This window comes from Gymnoscopelus braueri, assembly GCF_963280865.1.
Source record: "Gymnoscopelus braueri genome assembly, chromosome: 18".
In the NCBI taxonomy this organism is placed as follows: Eukaryota; Metazoa; Chordata; class Actinopteri; order Myctophiformes; family Myctophidae; genus Gymnoscopelus; species Gymnoscopelus braueri.
In genome coordinates, this window is record NC_137618.1 from 47560164 (window position 1) to 47571013 (window position 10850).

At 41.3% G+C, this 10850-nt stretch overlaps 1 protein-coding gene across 7 annotated transcripts in view; it reads right to left on the minus strand.

Annotated features, from left to right (window-relative positions):
* The window catches only part of LOC308073618 (R3H domain-containing protein 1-like), a 115303-nt gene that overhangs the window by 57386 nt on the left and 47067 nt on the right, over positions 1-10850 (minus strand). For 5 of the 7 annotated variants that reach the window (XM_080412630.1, XM_080412626.1, XM_080412628.1 and 2 more), the window contains 4 exons: positions 9014-9194; positions 7154-7352; positions 3948-3983; positions 2772-2867 (listed from right to left, as the gene is read on the minus strand). In XM_080412630.1, coding sequence (XP_080268756.1) covers positions 2772-2867; positions 3948-3983; positions 7154-7352; positions 9014-9153 — 471 coding nt within the window. In that variant the 5' untranslated portion in view covers positions 9154-9194. The remainder of the gene's footprint in view (positions 1-2771; positions 2868-3947; positions 3984-7153; positions 7353-9013; positions 9195-10850) is intronic. The other 2 variants (XM_080412629.1, XM_080412631.1) reach the window with 2 other exon arrangements.

Consider the following 10850-nt stretch of genomic DNA (forward strand, 5'->3'; position numbering starts at 1 on the left):
GGGGTGCAGGTTGGTTTGGGGGGGGGGGGGGGGGAAACAACCGCAACCGTTTATTTACTTCTCTGGAGCCACTTAAGAGCTGGACTGTGTCTAATGCACCTGGAATCAGAACAAACGACTTTAAAAGCAAACCCCTCCGTTTATTAGACGTCTATTAAACACATTCTGTGGCGGCTTAGCGGGGAGGCATGGGAAAAGCCCATATGCATCCAGAGTGCTGGGCTTAAAGCTTTTCTGTCCCGACCGATGCAGACAAAGACCCTACGAGGGGTTGGAAAGGGTGGGGAGGCACTGGGATTGAATAAGTCTTCCTCTTTGATAAAAAAAAAAAAAAGAGAAAAAAAAAGATTTGGAGGAGAAAAAAAGCCTCATTTAATGCTTTTCAGAGTCAATACAAAAGTAGGAAGAGAGCAGAACAAGTACACAACATGACGCGTGGAACTGGGAGTAGGGATTTTCTTCCCCCTCTGCGGGGGGGGGGGGGGGGGTGCAACGCCTAATGTATACTTAGTTGCGTGATATGATGTACAAGCGTGACGTTTACGTTGGAAGAGCGGCGGACTCGACGCTGCTCGCCAACTGAAAAGCAGCTCGGGCGTCCGAGTACGCAGCTTTGCTAACAGAGCTTTAATCCATTAAGACCGGGAACGCATCATTTTAAGATTTCTTTGGGCCATTCAAAAATAGCAGATCTGAAAGTTCATAGCGCGGCACCGAGTGCATCGATATGAGCTTGTAGATCTGCTATTTTTTTTTATCGTGGAAAATGTGTGCAAATCTTTGAATATATTAACATTTGTAACTCGAAAGTTGCTTCTGGGGATTCTACGAATGTCTTCTAAATCCTAAGTTTTTTGAAAAAAGTTATGTTGCTATAATCAGTGGTTCTCAAACTTTTCCATGTCAAGGACCCCCAACTATGTTTTTGGCCTCGGACCTCAAAATCTCAAAATGTTTTGTTCAAGGGACCCCCAGAAGCAAAGATTTGAGTTACAAATGTTCGCTTTAAAAAAATATATATGTTCAAAGATTTGCACACATTTTCACAATAAAATAAAAAAGCAGATCTATGAGCTTGTATATCTGCTATTCTTTAAATAGCCAAAGTGTAAAATAATGCTTTTTAGCTCAAATAAAAAATATTACAGATGCGTTCCAGGTCTTTACGGGTTAACACATTGACTGCCAGAATTATTGCATATTTTTTTAGCCAGTGCCAGAGTTTTTCATTGAAAAAAAAAAGTACTCAGGAGCCGAAATACACTTTTTAAGTTTTAAGTTAACAAGGAAGTGGATAGGAGTCTAGATCTTCAACTAATCATATCTCCTTGGTCTTTGGGTGAAATTGGAAAAAAAAAAAACACACTTCGCGTAGATCTACGTGATTGGCAGTCAATGTGTTAATGCAGTAGGAGGAGCGTAGGTCAAGGACGGAAAGAAGGCAGGAGGCAGCTCATAGAGAAGTATATTTTGCTACTGGTTTCCAGCGAAGCACAACATTTATAGCCGTTTTTTGGTATTTATTCAGCTGAGGCGGTATATATCTACTATCCGAGTTAGTCACATAAGTCTTGACAAAACAACAAATTCACTGGGATCCAATACACCTTACCATCGCTAGGGGGGTATTTAGTAATATCTTTCTGACATAATTTGAGTCTCCAACTAGATTTGCACGTAATTCTAGTTTTAACCCATTAAGACCGGGAACGCATCTGTGTGTCATTTTTAGACGTCTTTGGGCTATTACAAAATAGCAGATCTAAAAGCACATAGCGCGGCACTCGGTGCCGTGCTATGTGCTTTTAGATCTGCCATTTTTTTTTAAATCGTGAACATTCTTGCAAATCTTTAAATATATTTTTTTAAAGCGAACATTTGTAAAATATTTTGTTCCAGAGACCTCCAGAAGCAAAGATTTGAGTTACAAATGTGTATTTTTGCACACAAAGAAATCTAAAATGACAGATGCGTCCCCGGACTGAATGGGCTAAGGAGCTCTACTGAGAGTAAATTGCAGATAATTGTAACATTTGTGAAAATAAATTATAAAAGCAACATTTTTGGAGAGGAAAAAAACATGTTATTCAAATGGTGGCATTTTGATGAAATACAAAACAAACAAAAAAAGCTAAGGAAATTCAACTTGCTCAAGGATGAAATAAGGAATACAGCTGGTGAAAAGAGGGGAATAACTTTATAACGGTATGTACCTTTCTTTTGGCTGTTTGGACATTATAGGGGAGCGTTAATGGGGATGTTATGAATATGTATTGAAATGACAGTTGAGACACCAGAGGATATAGGGTTAGGTGTGTGTGTCGGTGGCAGTGGTGGAAAAAGTACTCAAATTCTTTACTCAAGTAAAAGTACAAATACTGCAAAATACTGCAAAATATTACAAGTAAACAAGTTACTGTTACAAATAAAAGTCCAGAATTCAAAATTTACTCTACCAAAAGTAAAATAGGGCTAAAGTGGTTAATGTACGTTTCATAATATCATAATGTATATCTGAAAAGTAACTAATAAAAGTTTCCAAATAATTGTAGTGGAGTAAAAGTACAATATTTGCCTCTTAAGATATAGTGGAGTAGAAGTAAAAGCAGTGAAAATCGGAAATACTCCATTAAAGAAAAGAAAAAAATCCTCAAAAATGTACTTAAGTACAGTACTTGAGTAAATGTACTTAGTTACTTTACACCACTGTGTTGGAGGGTTGGTGGTGGTGGTGCTGACTGTTGGAAGAACAGGTGGGGGGGGGGGGTTACCTGATGTTCTGGTGGTAGATCAGAGGAGGTACTAGGGGGAGGAGAGGACTCTTCACAAACAGCCAGGCTCCGAACTAACTTAAACTTTGAGTTAGACTGGTGGGGGGGAGAGGTGTGATGATTAAGAAGAAGAAGAAGAAGTAGTCAGGATGGATGACAGAGAGATTTGTTACAAACACCACAAACCAAAGTGCTATGAGGGACGTATAGGCAAGAGGAAGAAAAAAAAGGAAAAAGAAAAAACAGGTTCCCGTGCAATGCAAGGCCAAAAATAAATCTAATTAAAAAAACAATGTGCACACTAGCAATGTACTTGGTTGTTAATGTTTTTATTTCTTTTCACCAGAGTTTCAAGACTACGTCATGCTCTCTCAAGTCATCAACGTGGCAAATGTTGAAAAAAATAAAAACGTGTTAATGATGAGTTAAGATCACTGCAAAGGTGTGATCAAGTGATGGCTCTGAACATCTCTGACAGCAACGTGCAGACAAGCAGAACATCCCTTATACACCCCCCCCCCCCTCAGAAAAACAAGCACATTTTATGCAAGTCAACCCTAAACCCTGAAAAAATAAATGAATAGAAAAAATATATATATATAAATTACAACTTATCCCTTTAAGACCGGGAACGTACTGTATCTGTGTGTCATTTTTAGATTGCTATGGCTATTCAAAAATACAGATTTATACGATATATTAATAAGATAAAAAAAGCAGATCTACAAGCTCGTAGATCTGCAAATTTTTTTTTTATCGTGAAAATGTGCACAAATCTTTGAATAAATATATATATTTAAAGTGAACATTTTTAACTCAAATCTTTGCTTCTGGGGGATTCTACCAATGTCTCCCAAATCCTAACAGTTTCTTTGAAAAAAAAGATTATGTTGCTATAATATCACTGGTTCTCAAACTTTTTTCATGTCAAGGACCCCCAAAATGATAGGTATTTGTCAGTGGACCTCCACCCCCAAAATAATTATTGTAATTGTATTTGTCCGCTATGAGCTTGTAGATCTGCTATTTTTTGAATAGCCAAAGCTATATAAAATGACACAGATGCGTTCCCGTTCTTAAAGGGTTAATAATAAAAACATTTGGATGAATTTGATGGGTCCACCAAGCAAAAAAAACAAAAACACTTTGTTACAGACATGCCTCTTGCCACTGTACCTTGGCCCGCTTCCCTGACTGCCCGGGCGCTTGTCGCTGTACGGTGGGCAATGAGACAGAGATGAGACATGATGTCAGCATTGTGTGCAAACGGCCCAAGTAGAGACGTACCGATACACCCAGTGGTGTAAAGTAACTAAGTACATTTACTCAAGTACTGTACTTAAGTACAATTTTGAGGTACTTTTACTTCACTGGAGTATTTCCAATTGTCTATACTTTTACTCCACATCTAACCACATCTAGGAATAAATTACAATTCCATTACTAAATTGTAGCTGCACTTCAACAATTATTAAAAGTAATAAAAAGAGGAAATAGTACAGTACGAGTATGAAACAGTTGTGCAATAACTGAAGCATTCAAAATATGACTGTATATGAAATATCGTCATGTGATAAATGACGTGGTATCGGATCGGCATAGACTGGCGATACCAGCATTATAGGCCAGTATCGGCACCTTTTCTGATACTGGTATCGGTTATCAGAACAACTTTAGGCCCAAGGATGTATTCAATACCTTGACCAGTCAAACCAATCAAAACTAAATTAAATACAAATAAAACAGGTCCACTAAAAAAAAAATGTTGACAAGATAAACTATGGCTTAAACTCCAAACATGGCTACGGTCACCATAATATACTACAACGGTCTGTCATATAAAGAATTTATTTTATTTTTGAGCTACATTAGAGAAATAGCTTGCCCTTTTTCATGAATTAGTATAAATCTAGTCTTTGTTTCCACACAACACTCGTAGGGAAAAGGATCCCATATCCCACATTCCTGTGTGCGCACGGCAAACTGAAAACTTGTCGCTATAAACTGTTGACCTCAAATTGTGTCCGTGTCAGTTCCATTGAACGATTCGACGTCCGGCAATGCAGACGAACCTAAACAAAATGCTACAGCCATATCAGTATCGGCAAGTATGCAACCGATGCGTCCCGATTTTCAACCACTTTCAGCCTGGCGTTGCCATTTTGGGGGATGTCATTATAGGCAAAAACATTTCATAAATAGCAGACCTACAAACACATCTCATCGCAGCGTGTTGTGTGAGCTTAATAGATCAGCTATATCGGACATTTTTGTATAGGGCTTAAGTGGTTCAGGCTGTGTTTATTAATTTATCTATCGAAACTTAAAATCTTGCTCACGTTAAAACTTATCAAATACAAACTTTAATCAAATCAAAGTCTTTCAAGTGGATTAAAAAAAATCACTTTTTGGAAAAATATCTGTCAAAACATCGGTAATCGGTCGTCTAGGACTCTCTAAGAATCGGACCCAAACGTCTGTCAGCGGTCAGGCTCTAGCCTAAACATTGCCTCAAATGCTTATCTGAATTCTAGACTCTAAAGAGGGATGGCCGACGGAAACGGTCACAATGCCTTCCTCTCCACCTTGTGTGCAGCAAGCCATCAAAAAACTGCAAAGTGTAAGAGACAGATGGCTTCAAAAATACGTTTGTTCTGCCTCCCATACCCCCCCCAGGAGTGACATGGGAGAAGTTGGTGGATAAGCTGGGATTTCAGACGGAGATTATGTGCCTTCCTCCATGGCTCTTGGCTCTCACAAGCGGAGTGGAGAGGGACTGACTGCTGGCTGGCTGGCTGCAGCCTGTGCTCTCCTCCTGCGCTCTGTGACTGCCATGGTATTGGACCGGCTCTTAACCCTTTAAGACCGGGAACGCATCCGTGTGTCATTTTTTTTTCTTCTTTGGGAAATAGCAGATCTGCAAGCTCATAGCGCGGCACTGCTTGCAGATCTGCTATTTTTGAAAAATAGTGTTTTTTTTTGCAAATCTTTGAATATATATATATATTTTTTATAAAGGAAACATTTGTTATTCAAATCTTTGCTTCTGGGGGTCCTGGCACTCGGTGCCGCGCTATGAGCTTGTATATCTGCTATTTTTGAATAGCCCAAATAAATCTTAAAATGACACACGGATGCGTTTCCGGTGTTAATGGGTTAAGGAGAGAGGGCCTCGTCTCTGAGAGGACCGTAATATGAAAGGCTCAGCACTCTTTCAGATGACAACAACACTGAGGCAGAGCCAAGCCAAATGTCAGCGCATGGGGGGGGGGGGGGGGGGGGGAGGAGAGGACTAGCTTGCTCGCCCGCTACCCTGTCAGCAGAGAGAGGACGGGGGGGAACGAAATTTGGACGCTGCAACGCTGCACCCCCTCCCCTTCCCCCCACCCACCCACCCACAACCTTCAAGCATATAATAACCGGGTAGAGGCTTTTTTTTTTCTTCTTCTCCTTCTACGGTATCGCCTGTGCAAGGTTCTCATAACTCAATTATCTGACAATTGATTGGTTGTGCTTCACACAGAGGCTCCCCGGGGCCCCTCAGCTATTGCGTTGTATCGGAAAGCAATTATTTCTCCTGCTCAACTCTGCTTGCCATTACAAAAGCCCAATAATGCCCCCACCTTGCCCCCCCCCCGCCCCCCAAACATCTCCTAGCACATATACCTTTTAGTTCAGTCCCATGACACCCAACCGAGCCCCTTCGACTGACACGCCGCGCTCCAATAAGGAAATTGGAGCGGCTGAGAGTTGATTGAGGTGAGTTCTAGAGGGGAAGGGAGGTGGGCGGGTGAGGCGAAATGTTGAGGGGAAAATGGGCTGACAGGCGGGGGGACCGTGGGAGAGGAGGAGAATGCAGCCATACACGCCCGATGCGTGAAAACCAGTGGTGTAAAGTAACTATAGTACATTTACTCAAGTACTGTAGTTAAGTACAATTTGACTGGAGTATTTCCAATTTTCAGTACTTTTACTTCTACTCCAATACATCTCAGAGAAAAATGATTGTACTTTTACTCCACTACAATTATTTTAAAACTTTAGTTACTAGCTACTTTGCAGATATACATTATGACATTATAAAAACATAAACACTTCAGCCCCATTTTATACCATTTAAATAGCTGACCTACAAGCTCGCGACGCGTTGTTAGCTTGCAGATCTGTTATTTTCAAACATTTTAGTGCCTTTACTTTTGGTATTTTTAAGTATATTTTGATGCCAATACTTTTGTGGCTTTACTCAAGTAACAGTTTGAACACAGGGCCTTTTACTTGTAACAGTCTTTTTTACGTTGTGGTATTGCTACTTTCACTTAAGTAAAATATCTGAGTACTTCTTCCACCACTGGTGAAAACCGGTTTATTTCTTATTTCATTACCTGACTTTCGTCCTTGTCTTGGTAGCAGCCGCCGACGTCTCTCTCGGGCTGCGGCGGCTGAGACGGCGGCTGGGTGTGAGCCGGGGGAGGAGGAGGAGAAGGTGGAGGAGGAGGTGGAGGAAGAGGAGGTGGCTGTAGCTGCTGCTGCTGGGGGTCCGAGGCCTGAGGCGGGGCTTTTGGCTCCTCCGTGCAGTTAGGGCTGTCACCATTACAAATTTAAGTTGACGATTGATTATCACGCAAATAATTTGCTTTTAACACATTGAATGCCAATCGCGTAGATCTACGCGAACCTATTTAAAGCCGCAGCGTGCCAATCGCGTAGATCTACACGAACCGCCGATTCCCATTGAAATTGTCCCAGGTGCACTTTCCGAATTTTTGGGCGGTGAAACCGCCCCTATAAGTGAGATTTGGAAAAATTTACATTATCCTGCGCTGTGATCTGGGCCCAGGAAATTTGTACAATTATCCTGCGCTGTGATTGGCCAATCACAGTCTATTCAGGACTGTGATTGGCCAGTGTCACATGACACATGTGCATAGCCCTATATAAGAAACCATAACTTGAAAAAAACCAAAAATTGGTTTTTTTCAAGTTATGGTTTCGTCCATCATAAAGAGTGTTTCAATAAATGTATTTATCTTTTGTACATGATTGGTTGACTCCATTCAGTATTGTGATTAGCTAGCAAGACACCGCCCACTTCACACAGGGTGTGATTTTTTTTTATCCATTTCCGTTTCCGGTTTCCGGTCGGAAACCGAATTATTCGGGTTCCGGTTTTTCCGATCGTATCCGCTTCCTGTCTGGGATCCTGTTTAAAACTCGATTTTCTCGGTTGTTGTTTTTCTCCTCGCTGATCACGGTTTAGCGTTGATCCGCTGTATCTTCAAGATGGCGGCTCGGATTTGGAAACTATTTTCGCTGGCCGTTTCTCACAGATCCGCTGTGTGTTTAGAACCAAATGAACGCGCACTTTTAACTTATTTAGCGAGGTCTGTGGCAACATGAAAAAAACAAAAAAACAACAATAAAACGCTGGCACTGGTGAGTACATTATGAGATTAAACTCTGGCATGGAATGTGTTAACGATTTCATTGTGTTTCTGTCGTTGAAAATTCACGGAACATTATGAATAAAAATGACATTTCTGTTTGGCTTTTAGCTTTTGGAAACAAAAGTTGCACAGGGCAGATATGACAAATAACACATTTAATTATATACTTAAAAATAAACATTAACTCATTCAGTGCCAATGACGTGTTTTTTCCGTACAGAACCCAAGATATCGTGATCCGAAGATTTGCTGCTCCATTCACTTCTTGTTTAAGTTATTACTTAAAAAGGCTGCATCTCTGCTCCTGTGCACTTTATTTTTTTACTATGTATTTTTGGTCAAGACATGCCATTTTCAAAGGCAGACAATTAACGTCAACGAGGTCGCGATGACCTCGTTTGCATTTGTGAAACCACACGGTGTAAACCCTCAGTGATTAGCAACCGTCAGGGGATCGATCATACTGGAGATAAATATTCTGTGACTACTTGAAGGTAAGAAAATCGCTGGCACAGTACACACATTTTTCTATTTAATTGGCACTGAATGAGTTCATAGTGGAAATAGCCGATCTATAAGCTCAAAACGTGTCGCATTACGACGCGTTTTGAGCTCATAGATCTGCTATTACCACTATTTTTGACATTTTTTCAAAATATGTCATTTTTTTTAAATGGAATTGATTATGACGATTATGGCGATTATGCAAAAATGATTGCGATTCTATCAAATAATTGCGATTCTATCAAATAATTGCGATTAGACGGTGATGTAATACTTGTGACGGGCCTACAGTACCTGCAGTCGCTCTTGGTCGGGCCGTCGCCGTGGTCGTCGTCGGGGGCGACGGCCGGCGTGGCGTGGTGGTTCTCCTCCGTCTCCAGGCCTCTCATAGTGTCGCTGGTCTCTTTTACAGTGACAGTATCAGACATCCTCATTAGAGAAGGCTTACTTGGAGTGTCTACCAAGAGCTGGAGACCTACAGACAAGAGAGACAGGCAGTTTGTCAACCTTAACTAAGTACCTTTACTGTAGTTAATTACAATTTTGAGGTATTTTTTACTTTACTGGAGCATTTCCAATTTTCAGTACTTTTACTTCTACTCCACTACATCTCAGAGGCAAATATTGTACTTTTACTCCACTACAATTATTTGAAAATTTTAGTTACTAGTTACACTTTGTAGATTATTATTACAAGTATATATTGTTTTGTCTTTTTTTAATTGTTATGTTGTGTATTTACGGACTTGTAATCCGTGTTATTTCACCGTGATGGGAGAGCGTAGAGAGAAAGTCACGTGACTGCCTCCGCCTCGTATTGAAGTTAATGGGGGGGGGGATATGGTTCTCCTATGCACGGAGTTTCGGAGTTCCTAGTCATCTATGCACGGAATTGCCGTTTGTCAATCCGTGCTATTTCACCGTGTTTGGGGGGCGATCGGGTTGGTTTCATAGTAAGCTCCACTCTGAGATCTGTCAGCAGCCAATGAGAGCGTGAGTTAGCCTCGCGTGGCCAGACAATATCACACGACACACTGCGTGGATATTAGTCTGGTCCCTATCAACGTTAGATTTTTTTCCAAGGGGCGGTTATAAAAAAATCCAAACGGACTCTATTGGTTAGACCTAAACCAATCAGAGCAGTGCTTCCTTTTACGAACGAATCAGAGCAGTGCTTCCTTGTACGTCATTGCTCCAAATAAGGTGATAAGCCCGCCCACATTTGGATACTGGGCCCTGATTGGTCCCTCACGACTTCGGAGGGAGAGAAATGAAATCTCTATTGAGGGGGGCCAGACCTAATCTGCCGAGGGCTAAAGTGCGATGCAATTTTGCAAAGGCAGATTCGTCTGGAACCAGGCTAAGCGTGAGTCACATGGGGGCGCGGCTGCACACAGGCAGTGCACACAGAGCCACAGACACACAACCCGAGCACGGTTTCATAGTAAGCTCCACTTGGGCGGCGCGCGCCTCCTTCCGCGTTCGCAACAAAACACACATCAGCCCCTACATACATTCAGGCCATTTGAAAATAGCCGATCTACAAGCTCACGATGCGTGAGCTTGTAGATCTGCTATTTTCAACAGATTTGTATACATTTGAAACCTTGTGGAATGGGACAGTCTGCATAATGAGTACTTTAACTTTTATACTTTAAGTATATTTTGATACTTTTGTACTTTTACTCAAGTCAATTTTGAATTCCGGACTTATACTTGTAACAGAGTATTTCTACATTGCAACATTGATACTTTGACTTAAGTAAAAAAAATATGAGTACTTTTTCCACCACTGTTGTCAACAATTTATTAAACTGTTTCTCGTGTCGCCCAGGGGCACTGGGAACATTTCACAAACAGATCGATGAGGTCAACCTCAATGACAATCTGATATTAACATCCAACTGTCTAATAATAATAATAATGCGGCACTCAAAATTCGAGCCCTCCCCATGCCTCTCCCCGACCGTTCGCCCCCTCCCTGCTATAGGAATAATGAAAACCAAAGTGCCGGAGAGCACGGGGAGCACCTGGCACCCCGGGGGAGTGGAATGGAAAGTGGCGACGCGCTAATGAGAAGTGTGGGCATCTAAAACCCTTCCATTAACCCATTCAGACCGGGAAAGTATCC